This window comes from Podarcis tiliguerta (genome assembly GCF_965153285.1).
Source record: "Podarcis tiliguerta genome assembly, chromosome: 3".
NCBI lineage: Eukaryota > Metazoa > Chordata > Lepidosauria > Squamata > Lacertidae > Podarcis > Podarcis tiliguerta.
This window is the reverse complement of record NC_139536.1, coordinates 52,549,191-52,570,237: the sequence shown is the minus strand read 5'-3', so window position 1 is coordinate 52,570,237 and position 21,047 is coordinate 52,549,191. Positions and strand designations below refer to the sequence as shown.

Sequence of the window (21,047 nt, the reverse complement as noted above, 5' to 3'; positions counted from 1 at the left end):
TATTTCACTTTAGTGCTTTCTCAGTTGTTGCATAGCTGTTACCGCTTAATACTTTGGTTCTTAAACAAGGTGGTATTTTCTGTCAGTTACACAGCGCATAGACAACCCTACTCCTGAGGTACTCAAAGTAACAGACTCAAGGTTTCACTGGTTTGGAAGTCTTTTTCTAGAAGAATATCTCCCCTCCTGGCTGGAATGAGACCTAAGGAGACTGTCTCTTTACAGCTTCTACTTCTCCTGTCTCAGCCTCCCAGTTAATTCCTGGCCTAATCACTCTGACAGGACACCACACACTGTCCTTCACACTAAGCTCAGGGACTCCTTTCTCTAGCTTGTGATATTTTCCTCAGATTGGATGTTTCTACCCAGAACCAACTCTCTCACTCCCTATCTTCCTACCTATCCTCCCAACCTACTCCCTCAACTAACCCAACTGTCTCTCCAAATCCTCTCCTTTTCAACTCCCCACTCCTGGAACCTCGGCCAATCAGAAACTGCAGTTCATTAACCATTTGCTGGCAGGAAAAGAAGAAAAAGAAAACAATCTTTTCCGTCACAGTACTCAGAAGTAAGCCGTATGAGGTTTGATGGGGCAACTCCCAAATAAGTATACAGAGGACTTTTCAACACCTATATGAACCAGTACACACATATATAAGCACACACACATACATATATGGTAGAAGCCTGACAATTTGTTCTCAGTCGTCTGACTTCTTTCCCAAAGACATACAGCTAAGAACGAAGTTTTTGTAAATAAAGTTGTTTTTTATCATATTTAATCCTACCCCTTTCTTTTGTTCTGCAACCACACAAGAAAGAAGGGGGGGGACGCTTTAAAAGAAATAATAAGGGAAGAAGTCTGATGGGAGGGAAGAACGGGTGGCTTCAGGAGGTGTTGGACTACATAAAATGAGACTGGGAGCTGCATGCGTCTCCCAGGTTGCAGGCTGTCCACCATGAACTAGAGCAATGTATTACTTAACAACACTACTCCACGTTGCTCCAAACTGCTGATGTTGTAGACAATCACAATGCCAGCAGGGCTCAAAGCCAGAATCTCTTCTGAATGCGTCAGTGGGACGCATGAAGCAACAATAGCGCTTCTGACTGAAAGTAGCCCCATGCTGTTTTCAACAATTGTGCTTAAGGTACACCAGTGACACAGTGTCCTTCAGGAACAATATGTGCATATTCTAACATACCTGAGTGCATGCATTAGGGAGAAACAGACTCATTTGTAACCATATGTTTAATTGTTATTACATTTCCTCCAAAGAACTCACAAAGGCATAAATGGTTCTCTTCTCCAGGATTTCATACAGGTGATATTTCCAGTCCTACCTAGAGATGGTGATACCTAGAGAGCCCTCTGAGACTTTCTGCCTGGAAGACGGATGCTTTTACCACTGAGCTATGGTGCTTCCCCAGTAAACATTGTCAGACATCCAGATTAAGTGGCATATTGCTCTGTAGCTTCTAAACCAGGGGTCAGCAACCTTTTTCAGCCGTGGGCTGTCCCTCAGATCATGTGGTGGGCCAGACTGTTTTTTTTGGGTGGGGTGGGGTGGGATGAATTAATTCCTATGCCCCACAAATAACCCAGAGAATCATTTTAAATAAAAGCACGCATTCCACTCATGTAAAAACACCAGGCAGGCCCCATAAATAACCCAGAGATGCATTTTAAATAAAAGGACACATTCTACTCATGTAAAAACACGCTAATTCCCTGACCATCCACAGGCCGGATTTAGAAGGCGACTGGGTCAGATCCAGCCCCTGGGCCTTAGGTTGCCTACCCCTGTTCTAAAATAGTTCAAAGCCTGAGTCCCTTAAAAAAAACAAAAATCCTAACTGGTTGAAGGCTTATACAAAGTGGTCTTAGAGACATAACCTGAGTTTTGCTAGACAACACTGTCTGCAGATGTAGCGCAAACAATAGTTGCTAAATGCCACGCACATATTTACTCCAAGAAGTTAGCATGATCTCGACCAAGTTAAGCATATCAAAGTCCCTTTGATTTCAGTTGTTACTAATTTTGCTTTCTGTTTAATCCAGGCTGAAGTTTAGTGCATAATCAACATTTCTGTTAGAAAATGTTGACTTTGGTGATCTATTATCTCCAAACAAACATCAAATGTCAATTCCCATCGACATTCTGGAACCAATAATCTGTGGTTTTCCTTAATGTAGCTTTTCAAATTTAAAACGTTTTTATGACATTCAAAATTAAGATAGTTTCAGGATGTCAAATAGAACACTGAAATTTTCTTCTTCAACATTTCTGAGAAACGTGTTCTCTGAAATTAATTTAACCCACTCAGTTTTCTATTCTCCTCTGCAGTTAAAGCCACATAGAAAAATTTGTGCCATAAGAAGTTTCAGTTTCTTAGCCACCTGCTTATTTGTGACTTGCAAGACAGATATTCTTGGAGTACTGTTCTCTTAATCAAAAAAGGAGACTGATCAGGTTTTTCCTGTTACCCCTTAGGCAATAAAGCTACAATTCTCAAATCATTTAGTTTTGGAGTAGTGCCATTATTACCCTCAGTGCGGCTGCTCCAGAGTAGTGCTTTTTAATGATTATGGCATTTTTGTTTTGTTTTATGTTTTAAACTGCTTTAAAAGCATATGCTGAAAAGTGGTCTAAAAATATCATTAAAAAGGGGGAATTTGATTGCAGTTTTAAGCACATCAGAATTAAATATTCATAAAGTGCCTATTGGATATACTAAGGTTCTGCGCAGAAGGAAAATTAATGTGTGCCTGCTACAATCTTAACAGCACAGAAAGGTAAGAATTTGAGGAAGATTCCAAGATTTTTAGCCAAGCCTGTGGGAATGGGAAAAGGAGGAAAAACTTCTTTGCTAGGATAAAGGAATAAACAAATGCAGGATACTATCCATCTTGTTGGGGACTATGACAAGTAAATTTCCTTTCCGGTGCTTGAAAAAGTATCTTCCTGAATTTTGTCCTTTCCATGACCTTCATACAAAACAGAGGCCGTGTTGCAATGTAAAAATTCCAAAATTTATAAAACAACTAGCATCATTCTTTTAAAAAGTACCGTATCTGAAATTGTGTATTAAATGGGTTGTACCAGGGAGCCTTGGGCTTGCCGATCAGAAGGTCGGTGGTTCGAATCCCCACGATGTGGTGAGCTCCCGTTTGGTCCCAGCTCCTGCCCACCTAGCAGATTGAAAGCACGTCAAAGTGCAAGTAGATAAATAGGTACCGCTCAGGCGGAAAGGTAAACGGCGTTTCCGGGCACTGCTCTGGTTCGCCAGAAAGTGGCTTAGTCATGCTGGCCACATGACCCAGAAGCTGTCTGCGGACAAATGCCGGCTCCCTCGGCCTATAGAGCGAGATGAGCACCGCAACCCCAGAGTCATCCACGACTGGACCTAATGGTCAGGGGTATCTTTACCTTTACTTTTGTATACAGTAGTTGAATCCTTAAATGTAAAATAGCGAATTCACTTAAGAAGCAATATATCTATTGTGTATCAAGTCTTCTACTGCTTTGATAAACTGCTTAGGAACCTCAAAATGATTATCCTCTCCCTGCTCCCTTTAGAAAACATAATATTTACTGCAAATATTGCAAGAAAGATAACTAATTATATACAGATATTAAAGCAAATCAGAATACATCCCCACAGGATGTATTATTTTTTTCCCAGGTATTTCTGTACATAAGATCAGGAACCAGACAGGGGAATGTTATCTGAACCACCAGGATTTTCCTTTTCACCACTTTGAGAAGAGAATTTGGCCATTGTTACTACTTTTCCAAATTCTATTAATCCACCCTCTGTTAAGAGGGTGAAGCTAAGCACTCGCATGTACTTGCCTATACAGATTGGACTCCCAGAAACAAAGTGCAAAGCAAAACCTCCTGTGGACCATTTGGACCAAATGGACCATTTGGTCAAAGTTGTTTGAATGAATCCATTTTGGATCCTTAGGGAATGCAGAGTGAAATACATTCTCACATTTTGCAAGCACTATAGTCTAACAATGGGACGCGGGTGGCGCTGTAGTCTAAACCACTGAGCCTAGGGCTCGCCGATCAGAAGGTTGGCGGTTTGAATCCCCGCGACGGGGTGAGCTCTCGTTGCTCAGTCCCTGCTCCTGCCAACCTAGCAGTTCGAAAGCAGGTCAAAGTGCAAGTAGATAAATAAGTACCACTCCGGCGGGAAAGTAAACGGCATTTTCGTGCACTGCTCTGGTTCACCAGAAGCAGCTTAGTCATGCTGGCCACATGACCCGGAAGCTATACATTGGCTCCCTTGGCCAGTAAAGTGAGATGAGCGCTGCAACCCCAGAGTCATTTGTGACTGGACCTAACGGTCAGGGGTCCCTTTACCTTTACCTATAGTCTAATAATCTTGCATTTGTTCACATTCCCATCAAGCTACTTGTCCACAGACATCTCAACATTTGGAAGAGTACTCTGCAAGTGATTTTGTGTATTTTGGCATAAATAATAAACCACAATTACATTAATAAAAGTTGTGTTTCTTGCCAATTAGTGCACACTGTGTGTATGAAAGTACATTCTCCAGATTTTTTGCCATAATCATTATTCTGTTTGTTATCTTAGATTATGCTTTCAAACCTGGGAAACTAATATATTTGTGGTAACTATACTATATCCGAAATGCTTTTCAAACAAGGAGGGGGAGAGAGAGGGAGTGTACATGTATGTTTGTATATACATCCCTCTATATGTATGGAGCTATGCAGGGCTTTTTTCGAGCGGAACTCACCGGAACTCAGTTCCAGCACCTCTCAGGTAAGCACCATTGCGATTATATGAGAACAAGGGAGGTGTTCATGGTGAATTCCAGCACCTCTTTTTCTAGAAAAATAGCACTGGAGTTATGTATGTCAATCAACTGTCTATCTCTTCACTTCTGTGAATGGAATAGAGTGGGGTGGGGTATCATGATGCCCTTTGCCTCAGGCAGCAAAATGTCTTGAGCCAGTCCTGAAAACAATCAAGGTGCTCAGAGAGATTTACAATGCATATTAATTTTATTGTCCCAACAACATTCTTTTAAGTCATTAGTACCTAGGCCTGGCCCTATAAAATATGATGTCCCAATCAAAATGTAACATCTTAGAATTGATTATCCACAAAATAATGTTCTAAAAGTATATTGAGAAGGGTTATCGTTGTGAAAAGTTATTGCCTAGCTTTATATAGGTTTTGGCAGCAAGCCTATGCATGTATATCCTGGAATAAGCTTCACTGAGCACAGTAGGACTTATTTCTGAATAACTATGTATAAGATTGAGCTGTTTGACAGTGAACCTTCAAGCCTAACATTCTATTGCAGCAAGTAAGGACACCCACTTTGTTTTGCTGCCTACTGAGCAATAATTGATCAGCGTTAAAACAAACACACTTTTCCTTCCCACTACCAATTTACATTCCATGTAAAGACCAAAATTTAGTTTCAATCAATATCCAGTATCAGTACTTCTACTGAATGTTCTTGATCAGCCCTGGAATATGTAAGACAGTACCTTTGAGCATGGTTTTGTTATTTTATTTATTGAACAAAATTTATATACCACTTGACTGTAAAAAATCCTTTAAGCAGTTACAAGAAATATTAAAACCATCAGCAATATTAAATTTATTTGAAGGGCACATTCAATAATTTCAGCCCATCAAAAAACATTTGGATGCAACTGTTCTAGGTCAATAAGTGTGGCTGGCAGATTTGAGCCTACTCCTTCACCCCCATTCTTCCTACTTCCATTTTCCATGTTTGTGGGTCTGAGAAACTATATTGTAAGAATGGCAGAATGATTGTAGGGTTTGCAGAATAAGACCATCAATAACAGCTGGGATGAGTTGGGAGCAAAATTTGCAAGTGCATTTTAAGGTGGAAGACTAGACAGATTGTACATGTGCCATTTAAATCTGACAAGCTGTAAAGTAGATTGTATGGTGGCGTCATCTTTCTTAGGTGCACTCAAGCAGCAGAATGTTATCCAGTAAACTGTGTGTTGCAAGTTGTGGGGAGAGCGATCTGTTTTGGCAGCTCTTTTTGGCTGCAATCCCATGCACAGTTTGGCTACTTTTATCCCTCCAACTACAAAAGGGTTTTAACAGTCTAACTGTGCCCAGGATTATAGTTCTTGGGTATTACATTTGATGCAATTACTACTTGAAACTCAGGAGCATATTCTACATTTATAATACAAGAGGCTTCAAATCATCCTTTGGAGGGACTGTTACAGCCATTTTTCTCCATAAGAAAACATTGTCAATGAGAACTTATTTGCTACATCACTACAAATAAGCATTTAGACAATTTGGTGGTGACTAGCGTTCTTGGAAACAAAATTGGTATGAAAAAGCAATGCTGTTGGGTTCTACCTTTTCTTCGAATAGTTCAAAGTGGCAAACATCAGGTTATGCCATCTCCCCCCTCACAATTTCCTTTGAGGTAGTTTAGGTTGAAAGAATAGGAGTGGCACAATATCATCCTGTCAGCTTTGCCATTGAGCAAGTCCATCATTGTTCACAACACCATAATGCACAGTGACCACTGACATAACTGTCTCCTTCTGTCTGGCAGATAAGGTGAGCCCACAAGCCATAATTTGCTAAGGGCTGCCCCAAACCTGGAGCTTTTATTTGGGAATGAAAGAAGAGCTAAAGCTTGACAGCAACAAAAACCTAGAAGCTAGTTGAACCAGGTTTAGCAATATCCAATCTTAAAAATTTGCTCTAAGGCTGCTCAGAGTGGTTGGTTAATAAAACTGTTTCATAAAGAGAATGTCAGGGCATTGTTTGTTTGTTTGCTAAATTTCTATGTGCCCTTCATCCAAGGATCACAATATAAAAACACACAACATAATAACAAACAAAACAAAGCACTCCCAGTTTAAAAGACCATAGATTGTTTAATTACCCCAAGGCCCAGGAGAAGAGGAATGCTTTTGCCTGGTGCCTAAAGATATCTAACAAAGGCGCCAGGCAAGTCTCCCTGGGAAGAGCATTCCACAAATGGGGAGGCATTGCAGAAAAGGTCCGTTCTGGTGTTGTCACCCACTGGACCTCTCATGGAAGGAGCACATGAATAAGGGCATCAAATTACGATTGCAGGGTCCATATCAGTTTATATGGGGAGAGGCAGTCCTTGAGGTATTGTGGTCCTGAGCCATTTAAGGCTTTATAAGTCAAAACCTGCACTTTGAGTTGGGCTTGGAAACTGATTGGCAGCCAGTGCAGTTGGGCCAGGACTGGTGTTATATGCTCAAACTGTATTGCCCAGGTGAGCAACAGTAGCCCACTAAATTTTGCACCAGATGTTTCTCATAACGTCTTTAGAGACAGCCCCATGTATAATACATTGCAACAACCTAACCTAGAGATTACCAGAACATAGATAACAGAAGTTAGGCAATTCCCATCCAGATAGGCCATCAGTCAAAGCTGATGAAAGGCACTCTGCACCACCAAGGCCTTCTGAGCCTCAAGCAACAGCAATGGGATCCAAAAGTAACCACAAGCTACATACCTGCTCCGTTAGAGGGAGTGTACCTCTATCAAGAGCAGGCTGCTACCCATCCGTCAAGTCTAGGGAACTAACCAGCAAGCAGTGCCTCAGTCACATCTGGATTTAGATTCAGTTTGTTGGTTCTCATCCTTGGTATGGTATAATTTGCAGTAAAAGTATGTTTTATCCTTTATTATTGTTATCTGAGAGCAATCTGCATTAATATGGTTATACTTTCCTATTTTTGAACCATTGAATCTGTAAGTAAAAATTCTATTCCCAGCTATTTAGCCTTTGGCCTCAATTATCCAGGAGCTAGAATTAAACTTTAATAACAGATTAAGGATTTTTTAACAGATTGGAAGCTCAGAAGATAACTATAAGCTTTCAAAATTTCTGGACAAAAACTGCAAGTGAGATACCAAGAAGAAGCAATAATGTGAGGGCTTATGTCGAATACCATCTTAGAGGATGATGTGTAACAAAAACACATGGGTATCAGAACTTGTTACTCTAATTGTGCGTAATTTCATCTTCCATTATTGGAAATCTGTATACAAACATATTGGTTGTGTTATCCTTGAGTATAAAATGTTGTATCAAGAGTATATTGTACCACAAAGACTCAACAGGTTTTACAAAATTACTTTATTGCTGGAAATTTCATGTGAATATGTTTATTTCATACATACAAGGGAATTTTTTTTCAGAAAAGGTATTTCTGTAATGATTCTGATTCTGCTGAACTTTATTATTTAAAAAACCTTATGTACACAACACTAACCAGTGCTTTTTTATGGGGGTACGCAGGGGTACGCATACACCTAAACATTTTGTGAATATAAATTTGGCTTCATTGAGGGGCATTATTTCAATATGAGTAGGAAAATGAGAGTACCCCAAACATTTTTTTAGAAAAAAAGCATTGACAATAACAAAAACTGACAATAACCTGTATTGGGCAAAGGTGAGATTGTCCTGCAAATAAAATATTTCAAAATTACATAAAACACTGTCTCGTCTTATTTTGGAAATATGTAACAGCCTCCAGTCTCTACAATTAAAACCTGAATTTCATTGTGTAAGTTTGTCAGCTTATTAAAAATGCCTTTGTAGAATTGTTGTCATTTTATATCTGCATAAAAGCACAGAGAAAGGCAATTCATTAAAATGCAGACCAGTATTTAGATCCTTTGCAGGCTGTAATCAGGCCAACAAATTCCTTCTTAATGATGGGGGGAAATTATGAAAGAGGAAGATGGGGCTGCTTTGTACTACTGCTGCCCTATCTGAAAAGCTAAATTTACTCAGATGAAATACAGTACTTAAAAGGAAATACCATGACGTTAATGTTTCCTTCTGGGGGAGTTTTAAATAGGGTGACATGCATGAGTGATTAGAGCACTGAATAAAAATAGTGTATTGTTACTAATAAGGAAAGTGTTCTTATTAGTAACAATTCATACACAGTTATTTTTATTCACAAAAATAAATAAATTTGTAACTCGATTTCACAACAAAGACTGTACCTGAAGGTAGGGTTGCAAAGATAGCAGGATCTTATGCTTTTATAATATGCTTTAGAGTCTCATAGTATTAATTTTATTTATTTTTCTTAAAAAGGATGAAATGACTATATCTGAATGTTTATGCTTTGCATAGTTCATTGTATCTATTTTTAAAGTTCTGGTTTCTGTAGTGATGCAAATGCTTAAGGCTGCAATCATACACCATCATGTGGGAGTAAGTCCCATTTAACTCAGGGCTTACTTCTGAGTAGACATGTATAGCAAGACTGCACTGTAAGTTACATATTACATCAGACAAAAAGAACATTCAGAGCAGCAAATGGTGAAAAACCTGTACCTGTCTATTTTTTTCTTAAACTGAAGTGGTTTCGCAGGTATGGCTGCTACTTACATTCCCTCTTGGCCAGAGGTAGATGGTTAATGCATGATTCTCAGGTTCCTTGATAAAATTAGCAACACCAAGTTTTGCTCCACATTTTGCACTGCAAAACTCATTTTAACGGATCGTTATGTCTGTGTGATTAAAAGATACAATCATCATCTTTAAATTACTGATTATCAGTTATTTTTAGCTTTCCCCACCATGGAGATGTGCTGATGAGAAATGCTTCAATTGGAGCCTCACACATAGGTCTTAAAGACAGGAGCCCTGTCAGAAAAGGTGGGAGTAGGCGATCCTACACCTTCTCTGGTACAGCTTTCAACAATTCTGACCTTCCAATTTTGATTTAATTTTATATTTTCTAAAACCACTTTGCTCGAGGCACTTGAGGCTCTTTCTTTGCTTTGTGTTAAAAATCTTATCTGATTTTGGATGAATTTTTAAAAAGTCATTATATAATGATGTAATTATGTGATGATATCATCATGCACTGCACTATGTGTTCATCACATGCTGATGATGACTAGGAGATATAACATACCTGACAGTGTTTACTCAGCTCTCTTCTGCTTCTATAATCATCAGAGGCTGTAGAGTTGGTAAGCACCAAGTATCAGATTCCTCCACTGGATTAAATGGGCAGTGGCATGAAGTTAAGATTTTTGGGAGTTTTGATAAATCAGTGAATCACTTTTAACATTCCTCTTCAACCTGAAATATGAACCACAGAACATCCTGATATATACTGTATCTCTGTCACAACTTATTTTTTAAGAAGTAAAGTTTTTAACAAGGCCATTGCCACAAAATGGAGCGAGTAGGACACGTTCATTTATTTGCTGGGTGGAGAATATTGCCCCCAAAATAATTTTGGAACTCTCTGCTTTAGACTACACATATCCCATGATGTGCTGGTTATCATCTCAGTAGGCCACAGTGCTCCCGGACTAGAATAATTCATGTTGTGAAACATAAAGAAAAGTGCCTCCACTATGTGTCCCTGCCCACCAAGTAGATTCCACCCCACGCTTCCATCATAAAATCTTTATGGAACTCAGCTTTAGTAGCAAGAGACTAGAAAGGTGGCAGGACTGAAATTGAGGCTTATCTGCTAATTACGGTACCTTATTTCAGCAGGGGAGAAATCTCACTTTCAGGAACTGTTATGTATTGGGTTTAACACATGTTTATGTTACAAGGCGCATTCGTCTACCAACGCTTATACAATTGGTTAGAACGCGCCTTGTAACATAACATGTGTTAAACCCAATACATAACAGGAACAAATATGAAATTACATGAGATGAGGGAGAAATGTGGTTTCTTTTCCTGTGTCAGACCAGTTTCTTGCAGAGTCAAACTTTTTTAAAAGTTTTGCCTGCTTTCCACATTCTGCTGGGATCTGCATTTGTCATGACTTTTTCACCCTCCAACAATAGAAGAGGTGAAGCACTCTTGTGGGGGCAGGGGGAATGTTGTAAAGCTGCAACGAAATAAAGGGAGTGTCCCTTCAAGTCGCTGTATTTAAGATTAAGGAGCAAGCAATGAGCAGTTGATCAACTTATTTCAGGGGATTTAGGAATACCTAACAGCCTAGGATTGAGTTTAGTTCATTGTAAGGAGCAGAGAATTGTTACATGCAGGTGGAATCTAGTCTGTGAAGGCTGCCGGCTGACCCTTAAACAACTACCCCCAGCTACCCCACACCTACACTGGATTACTAGAGCACTCCTCAGCAGTCAAGGCTGAAGAAGAAATCGGGGCCCATATGTGTGCTCCCAATGAAACAAAGATCCCCAGTTGTTTCTTATCGTAATCTAGAAGCAATGATGGGGATCTTTTAGCCTTCCAGATGTTGCACAACAATTCCCATCAGCCTCAGCCAGCATAGCAAATAAGTCAGGCATGATGGGAGGTGGGATCCAGCAGCATCCGATAGGCCACAGGTCCCCTCAACCCACCTTCTAGGCTCCTCCTATGCAATTGACAAATTCAGGATCTGCTGTGCGTTTTCCCTTAACCCTGCCGCTGTCACGGGAGACATGGGGTGGGGACACTGCGCAGCTTTTTGCTGCTGCTCGAAATCATTATTATTGCTGCTGCTTGCTACGGGATCAGTACAGACACTTCGATGCTATGGCTTAACACTGTCGGAAAAAGTTTAGCTGACGAGTATTAGGGCTTGTCCTAACCACGTCGGCAGCGACGGGATGTGGGGAAGACGGGGACCAAAAAGTGGGCGCCGACGGCTCTTCTCTGTGGAGAAGTTGCCCGCAGCGGCGGCGGCCTCGGGAGGCATCACGTGCGCGCGGCGAAGGGTGGGTCGGTGGGCGGGTTGCCTTCGGAAAGGGCTGCTCCGCGGCTCCTTCCCGTCCCTCTTCCCTCGCCTGGGTTTCGGGACGCCCTCCGTGAAACTCCGCCCCTGGATATGGGCGAGCGAACGAGGAAGAGGCGAAGGGAAAGAGAAAGGCAGGCGAAAGGAAGCGCAGGGGGCTCGGCTTTGTCGTGAGCTCGGGAGCTGCTTCGCCTTCCCATCTGCCGGGGGAGCCCGACCAACTCCGGGGAAGAGGCGGCGGCCGGGGGCTGGTTGGCTGGTTGAGGGCGCAGGAGCCGCGGCAGCCACCGCCGCCACCCTCCTCCTCCTCCTCCTCCTCCTTTCTCTCCTCCCCCAGCGCCGAGGCCCACTAGGAGGGACCCAGAGGAGCCCCCCGGAGCTCATTCCCTGCTGGTGGGGGTGGCACACGCAGCCCCGCCATGGCCACCAAGGTGAGCAGAAAGCGAGCCCTGCACGCGGCAGCCTCCCTTCCCCAGCGCCGCCCGCTTTTTGTTTGTTTTCAAATAACTCGGGTGGGTGAGGGGTGTAGTTTCTGAGGGAACGGCTCGCAAGTGGGGCGCGTTTCTCTGGGGGTTGGGAGGAACCGGAGGGCGTTTTGGCGGGACTCTTGGCTTGCCTGCCCGTCCGCGCCGGGGTCTGCTGCTGGCTTGAGGAGCGGGGCATGGCGGAGGGCGGCGTCTGAGGGGCATTCCCCCCCCCCCCCCCAGTTGAAGTCACTTGGCACAGTTTAATCTATTCCAGGCAGACGGGCAAACGTGCGTTTGGGCCTCCAGCACAACTCTCCGCTGTGGTCTCAGCAAACGGGAGGAATGGCTGGCGAAGAGCAGCCTTCAAACTTCTGAGTGCCTCTGGAAAGAGTTTCCTTTCCACTGGCGATATTTTCATTAACCCGTGGTAAACAGTGAAATGAATGACTCGCTGTGTTAAAAGGCTCCTCTCTTCTAGGAGACAAACTCCTCCATGAGTAACTTTTCCCCAAGTTCAGGGTTTGAAGACAGTAATATGTGTCAGTGAAGAAAGAAAAAACCTGCTTCCCAACTCCATTCCTAGGTGTCATCACATTTTGTACACAGTGCGTGTTAACTGGTTGTCCCTGTGCTAGTATCTGTTCCGTTTTGTAATTCTGAAAAGTTGCTTGAAGTAATGCAGACATTACAACTGGTAGTATCCCAACAGCCAAGTCCTATGCATGTTTACCAGGAAGCAAACCCAAAGTGTTCAATTGGTCTTTCCTACGAGTGTGTTTTGAGTTACAGCCTACATGTGCTTTCTGGGTTGCAAGAAAACATTTCAAAAATACTTTTCTGGGGCGGGGAAAAGTGCTAAGATATCTCAAGGGAGCAGCAGCTGATTGATGTTAGCATAGTCTGTGTGGAAACTTGTTTTAAAAAATCAGTACTGTTTTCATACTGTAAATGTTTAAATTCTACAGCTACTTCATTCTGCTACTGTTTTTAGTTCTAAGATCAAGCAGTAAAAAATTGGCCACCAGGTGTTTTTAATACGTCCTTTTTCCTTTCCTTGATTACATCATATGTTAGTTTTGATCACGTGTATATTTATAACTAGTATTTCCAACCTACACATGATGAGGGGAAAATGAAATGTGGTGTATCTATTCTTAAAGAAAGAGACCATGTTTGCTTCTTAGTTTATGCATATGCTTTAGAATGGCATTTTAATGTTTAGTTTAGACATGCTTTTGGACGCTTCTGTTACCCAGATAAAGCTGTTGACTTTTTTAAAAAGTGGTTTAATTCTTGGAGTTCTTAAATAGTCTTTCAGAAACTGAAACAAAAGACCAACAGGCCTAGCACTCTCTAAAACACTGTAATTATTACTGCTGTCTGTGATGTGGAATGCTCTAACTTTGCAAAAGTGTTTATACAGAATTCATTATTATTGCAATATCCCTCAGGCAACTCATCCCATTTTATAGACGAGATGCCAAAGCAAATATATCTGTGGATTTACTGTATCCATGGCATAAGCAGGACTGAATCAGATCACTCACAATGGGCCTCAGTCCACTTCTTTATTGCAGACCAATTCAGGCCATATTGTGGACTCGTGCTACTTTTCTGACAAGTTTTAAAAAGTGGGTCCCAACTCCTTTTCCTGCTTGAATTATGAGTACTGAAAAAGGAAAGGTAAATTAGAGAGAACTTGGATATAAGTACTGATTAAATTGATCCTTATGTTCAGAAAGGCATCAAGTTCTTTGTAGTTTATCCTTTATTTTTGAGTACTCAGCATTCAAGTAGGAAAGGAAAAAATGAGTAAAGACAAAGTTTTAAAAAACTAGTCACAAGGAACAATTGCTGAGTAATACTCTTACCTCATCCATGGCTATAGATAGCTCTTTCCTTTGAAGTGGTGTTTTTAGGTATAATAACCACAGAAAGAGTATTGAAACTCCTTCAGTGTGAGTTCTCAGTTTAAAGTTCAGTGTGAGTTCTCAGTTTAAAGTATATGACCAAGGTAGATTGTTTTCTTACAGTTTTATTATGAAAATTATTGGTATTCTGTATTATTACTAGTCTAGGATGTGCAGTTATGAGGTCTTAAAAATAATTGTGAATAGGGCTGTGGAAATCAAGTGGTTTCCATTTTACAGCAAAAATTTGAATGGAAGAGTTTTTTGTTTAATTTGCTGCTCTGGTTTTATTTTAATTGAGTTCCTTTCCTTGTCTGGACCTAGATAATATAATATGGACCGGATAATATAATATTATAGTGTAATGACAGCTGAATAATCAACAAATCAATAAAAATAAAAATAACTGTTTTGATAGTTTTAATATCTTTTGGCAGTAGTTGAGTAAAAAGTTGATGAAGTAACATGCTTTCCTTCTTTAAGAAAAAGAAGAGCGGGAGAGAAAGGCCACTAATTGGAAATGCAGTTTTGTTTCACTTGCCACCACTCAGTGGAATTTGCTATAACTTTTTCTTTCCTGGCTTGCTTTAAAATGGGGCATATGTAGATTTTTACTGAAGGACTCCAGACACCTGTGGAGAAGGAACTGCTGTAAAGATAATAAATAATCTGCAGTCATTCTTGTATGCATTCCAGTGAAGAGCTCATTGGATGAGTGGTACTTGAGCTTGGCATGAGTTGGGATGAGAGGAAGGAAGGAATTCCTGCTGAAAGTTTTTAGTCTCCCAGCCTCAATCTGTGAGTCCTTACGCAAAGTGGTGGACATGCTCACATGCACATGCTCACAGACTCTGTGCACTAAAACGCCAATCAGCTGAGGGAAGGGGCCAAAGTTTGGAAGAGAAGCCAAAGTTTGAGATGCACTGTGTGCCTGTTTGATAGAGCCTGGGTACAGTGACATGTCTATTCATAAGCTATTTGACTTGCATAGGCACTTTTTCTTGAGTCTAATGCCTCCTGTGGAAAAAAAAAATCTTATATTAGTTATTCATCAGTGGAAGTATATGCCTAGATTTTGGACACTTTGAGGAGATCTAAAGCTATTGCTTGCTTTTGCAGATTTATAGTGCTGTGCTCTGTTGATGTCCCTTTCCAGTATGGCATGGAAATATATTTACAAAGCACTTTTAATACCAGAGTGCAATGTGAATTTCCTCTTGCCAGCTGTTGAAAGCCAAAGCTATTGAAGGTTTTCCGCTTAGGCAGTAGCAGAAACGTAGTCCAATTGGTGCTTGCTTACTTCAGTGTTGAAAGGAAGTGAAGGATCATTGTTTCAGTGCCAAACAAATGCAACTTCATTGTGTAAACATAGAAGCTTGCTGCATCCTTTTATTTGGCTAGTTTTCTAAAGTCAAATGAGGATTGCCCTATCTTTTGCTTACGTGAAATTGTACTGTGAATAATAAATAAAAATATATATCTGAGATTCTGGGAAGCATTCAGGAATAATAAAAAGCTTAAAAATGAAAGGCTTGTGCTACATTGTTTCTTGGTCTGCTTTGTTTACATTCTTGAATTATTGACTCTCTATATGAGTTGCAGGTACCTGAAGCAATGTTCACATTTTCAAAAATTAACTTAAAAAAATTAAAGTGCTATTTTAAACAACTAATTGGATGATATTTAAACCTGGTTATTTCAAAAATTGAAATTCAGCATTTAAGTCCATGGATGATAAGATACAGGCATTAAAAATTGCCAGCCAGAAACTTAAAATGGTTAGCTGCGAATATGTGCTTCTCAAAGCTGAAAAGACCAATGACTCTATAAAGCTAAATGTCAGACAACTCAGTCTACCCATGTAATTCTCATTCACAATCTCTGTGAATTGAGTGTACTATATGTGCAATGATGTAGAATTTTCATGTAAGCGTGTGTGTCCAGAGTTAACCTGAGAGAGGTGGGTGCAACTTGATGACCTGGCTCTTGCAGTTGGGAAAACTGTTTGCTTTAGGTGAGCAAGTGACATATAGAATAATAGAATTGCAGAGTTGGAAGATACCCGAGGGTCATCTAGCCTAAACCCCTGCAATACAGGAATCTCAGCCAAGACATCCATGACAGATGGCTATTCAACCTCTTCTTAAAAACCTCCTATTAATGAGGTAATGTTTCTCTTGCCATAATCAAGAATGGGGTTTTGCCCTTTTTGAGGACATGTCTGTTAGGATAGTCAGGATCTCATAAGGTTAGAAGAGACTAATACAGTGGTACCTCGGGTTAAGTACTTAATGCGTTCCGGAGGTCCGTTCTTAACCTGAAACTGTTCTTAACCTGAAGCACCACTTTAGCTAATGGGGCCTTCTGCCGCTGCGCCGCCAGAGCATGATTTCTGTTCTCATCCTGAAGCAAAGTTCTTAACCCGAGGTAATATTTCTGGGTTAGCGGAGTCTGTAACCTGAAGCGTATGTAACCCGAGGTACCACTGTATAGGCCATTAGTCTAGCTGGTTGTTGCAAAACTGGACCATCGTTCATCAACTCTGTCAGTAAATATAAGAATTTACACTACTGTGATCTGAGAGTAGGTGCCCCAAAAGCAAGCAAAGTCTCTTGCTTTTGTAAATAGCTAATTCTAGTGAGGTAACCATGCTAGTTTGTTGTGGTATAGTTTGATAACACCTCAAAACCTTGACATTTATTGCAGGGTTTTCCAAACTGTGGTCTATAGACTAAGTTTCATTTAGTTACAGTAGTTGTCTGTGAAGAACCTTTACAATGTTAATTCTATAGAATTCTAACTGTAATACAAAACAATACAACATAAGAAATAAAAGAAGTAATAAAAATGCAATTGAAAATCATAACAGCATCTAGCACAGGTTCCTGCAATTGTTGCAAGAGACAGAAGAACCATTAAGTTGTTTGCCAAGACCCCCAGCCAAACTCAAGTGGTCCATGGGGATAAAAGTTTTGGATCCTCTTAATTTATTGTGAATTCACAATAGTTGGTATATTTCCAATGACATGCTGAGCAAACACAATACAGCTGGAAGTGTTGTGGCCCACCGAAAAGCTTAGCTTGCCATGATCCACAATCCCCAGTTCAGACATAATGCTTTACCAAGGGGAGTCAACTGTGTATTTACTGTAAATCATTAACTATGGTTTACAATGAAATGTGAATTGTGCCACATTTTGCCAATATCTTGTGGTCAGAGAAGAACAAGCACACCTCATTTTTTTCATAATTGTTGAGAAATGACCATTCTTAACAAGTGCCGTTGTTTGCATCCCTATGTAACAAGTTAAGGAGAAAGGGCATTTCCATTATTGAAATGAAGTTATTTTTCTTTGGCATGAATTTGAGAAAATTGGAGATCATCTGGATAAAACATAATTATTTTTATGTAGAGCATCCCTTTTAAAGATACCTTCCCATAGTTACAAATGGAGTCTATGAACAAGCATGAATTGATTTCAGATGATACAAAAATAATCTTCTTGGAACATGAACACATGACTTCAGTTACAATCTTCCTTTGTTCTGGCCAGATGGTGACTTTATACTTTTCAATTATTGTATATTAGAACTCATGATGGTGAGCCCTCCCCTTTCCTTCAGCTTGATACGAATGGAGTCAGGGAAAAAAGGTTTTGAAACAAAGGAAAATCAAGCCCACCCTGCCATGCCAAAGTTCAGTTCAGTCAGGTTTCTGGTGATGCAAAGAACTGAAGGCCTCCTTTCTCAAAACCTAACTGCAGCAGTGTCAGGAATTGCGACAGGGCCTACGCTAGACTGTTTCCTAGGACACATTTGTGATAGCATGCCATATTTTTCCCATGTCCTATAAGAACGATCAGAACTGTTTCACATGGTAGGAAGCATAGGACTTTGGAATGCTCTCCCCAGAAAAGTACACTTGATGTTGTCAGGTAATGTCATTTTTATTTTCCTTAGGCTTTTAAATTTTTCTCTGTCTTTTCTACTCTAATATTAATTTTATCCTGCTTTTATAGATTTTCAGTCTTTAGCTTATTTTATAGTGGCTTGATATTTTATTGTAAGCAGCCCTCATGTACTTGAAGGGGAGATATCAAACTTAATGAAGGATAAATAAAAAGCTGTGTTACAGTGAGTGAAGCCCAATATTGGTCAATTTAGCTCACTTTTGTCTATTACGCCAGCTGGCAGTGCCTTTACAGTGTTTCAGAAGTCTTTTCCAGCCATGCCTGGAGATTGCTGGGCTTGAACTCAGGGCTTCTTACTTACAAAGCATATGCTCTACCACTGAGCTATGCTACCCTTTCCTCGTTGCTTGGGACTCTTAAATGATAATGGCTTGATTTGCCCATGCAATAAGCCAAACTACGGCTTACAGGGACTCTGTGAACATTCTGTCTCTTGGAGGCAAGCTTGCATCTACTTTCCACCCTCCTGGTCCTTATTGTTCAAAGTTTGTCTTAGTTTGTCACTTGAACCCAGGATCATGGTTAAGCTCTCTCCTTTTTAACCATGATCTGTAACCCTAGGGCAATCCTTGACTACAGATCATAGTTAAGGAAAAGAGAGCTTAACCACGATTCAGATGACATGCTAAGCCAAACTGAGCTAAAAAGAATGGGGAACAGCAAAGTGACTGATTTTCTCCCTGGGAACAGTCTATTCACATTATGCCTTGGTTTGGCTTAGTGTTGTGTGTGAGTGTGGCCAGTGTTTAGTGCTTAATGGAAACTTTATTGAGAGCCCCATTGTTGCTTCTACTTCATGTGGATGTACTATGTATCCTAGACAGTCATTCTTTTTTCTTGCAGTCTCATCCTGTTGCAAGGATGAGCAAGAAAACAATTGTGAAAGTGCTGTCCTTTTTTGCTCCATTGTGCTACTGACTGATAGAAATAGTATATTTTGCCATATGGGGTGTTGTTCATTCCTGAAAATGGTTATCTTCCCTGCAACTTTAATGGCATTACTTGCTGTGCTGGTAACCCAACATTTCCATAAACATGGCTGTGTGCTGGATTCCACCCCCCACCCCCTTAATTCTTTTTGGTTAGGGCAAGGAATCTTTGCATGTAGGGAATGAAACTCTTTGCTTTGGCCTTAATTGACAGAACAGATTTCTTCCTTCCGTTTTTTAAAGGCTTGCTGAAGCTCAGCAGTTTTTTTAAAAAAAATATTCTTCCAAGATAATTTAGAACTTAAGAAAACAATGTAGGAGCAAAACATCTTGGAACAGTGCTCATTTTATTGACTCATTAGAGCAGGAGTCTTCAATCTAGAGCCTGCAGGACCCAACTGAGTTGCGAATCTGGCCCGCAGGGCCATTTGAAAACCCACTGAGAGTCCGCTTTTCCTTAGCGCAGTAGGGGGTGCCAAGCAACCCCAACATGGCTTTTCAGCAGCGCGGGGACTGATTGGACAGTCCCCACACCGCGCTGAGGTAAACTCTGACGTGCCCTTTCATTCGTTGAGCCGCTGCTGACACACAGCTAGATATACAGTCCATTTGTAAAACAGTGGTTAAAACAGCATTGAAATATATTTTCAACAGGCATGTATTCTGCATAGTCAGTGAGATTTTAGAAACCATGTGGAAAAATATCATTCTGAGAATGTTTTTGTGTCTGGAAAAGACTTGGAACATGTTGCAATTACATTTTGCTGAAGAGTTTATTTCCACTCAACAGTGCTAGTAATTGTTTCCCAGAGTGGCATCCCTGTTTGTTTCTGAAGCACCCAGGCAGGTTTCCTGACAGTAATCTAACCAGTTTTATGTGCTAAGAATGAATTCCTTACTACAATATGTTTGTATATTCATAATTGTTTAAATAACATCTGTGCCTTGCACAAGGCTCACATAATCAATCATCCAGGCAATAAATGTGGACAATATATGGTCTACATAAAAATTAGGCAGAATTTACCGTCTTTCCCATGCTACATTATAAAAGATGTACTTAATTTGGACTCGTACTTTTCATAGAATCATAGAATTGTAGAGTTGGAAGTGAGCACCAGGGTCATCTAGTCCAACCCTCTGCAATGCAGGAATGTTTTGCCCACCGTGGAGCTTGAACCCACAAGCCTGAGATTAAGAGTCTCATGCTCTACCAAGAAATTAGTTTTTGGTTTTGTAGTGAACAAATACTTTCTGAACAAAAGTTAATTCTAACAATATTTCATTTTTGAAATGTGCAAAATTAGGGCAAGTTCTGAAAGTACATATTTAATGAACTTAGTAGAGAAGGAAATTGGGGAGCTCAAGCCAAATGGAAAGCACGCGCGAATTACTGGTTTACACTACTAATACAAGCATAAAGTCCAAAACAAGGGAAGTGGAGTAAGGACAACTTTCTACTATCACCTGATCTACTGAATACTTTCATAGCATGATACCGGCAGAATGAGAGTCTTCTTGTTAATACTTTATACAACACAACAGCATTATCAGCATGTGTTTCTGCAGTCAAAATTTGACTAGCTAGCAACACTGTCCACCATTGTGTTCCACAACCCATTAGCTTTCAAGGTTTCAAACAGCTTATGAGAAGGACACTGCTGCAACTTACTTTTATCATGCATAAGGCACTTCAGTACAGTGGTACCTCGGATTAAGTACTTAATTCGTTCCGGAGGTCTGTACTTTACTTGAAACGGTTCTTAACCTGAAGCACCACTTTAGCTAATTGGGCCTCCTGCCGCTGCGCCGCCAGAGCACGATTTCTGTTCTTATCCTGAAGCAAAGTTCTTAACCTGAAGCGCTATTTCTGGGTTAGAGGAGTCTGTAACCTGAAGCGTATGTAACCTGAGGTACCACTGTAATATGAAGATGAACTGCCCTGTTTTTCCTGACAGTAGAACACCCTCAGCGTTTTAGTCTACACTTAATAAAGA

At 40.6% G+C, this 21,047-nt stretch overlaps 1 protein-coding gene and 1 long non-coding RNA gene across 5 annotated transcripts in view; both read left to right on the top strand.

Moving 5' to 3' along the window:
• The first annotated feature begins 1,339 nt into the window (after nucleotides 1-1,339).
• On the top strand, nucleotides 1,340-6,822 carry LOC310674713. Its single transcript, XR_014509727.1, has 4 exons — nucleotides 1,340-2,797; nucleotides 3,688-3,904; nucleotides 4,611-4,802; nucleotides 6,604-6,822. It is a non-coding gene; the product is annotated as an uncharacterized lncRNA (long non-coding RNA).
• A 3,164-nt stretch (nucleotides 6,823-9,986) lies between these two features.
• The window catches only part of SNX9 (sorting nexin 9), a 42,774-nt gene continuing 31,713 nt past the window's right edge, over nucleotides 9,987-21,047 (top strand). The window contains exon 1 of one of the 4 annotated variants that reach the window (XM_083434154.1): nucleotides 9,987-10,037. Coding sequence is in view for 2 of the 4 variants with exons in the window: in XM_083434155.1 (XP_083290281.1) it covers nucleotides 12,193-12,204 (12 nt within the window). In the remaining 2 variants the exon portion in view is untranslated. Of the gene's footprint in view, nucleotides 10,038-11,447; nucleotides 12,205-21,047 lie in introns of those variants that run through there. The other 3 variants (XM_083434156.1, XM_083434155.1, XM_083434153.1) reach the window with 3 other exon arrangements.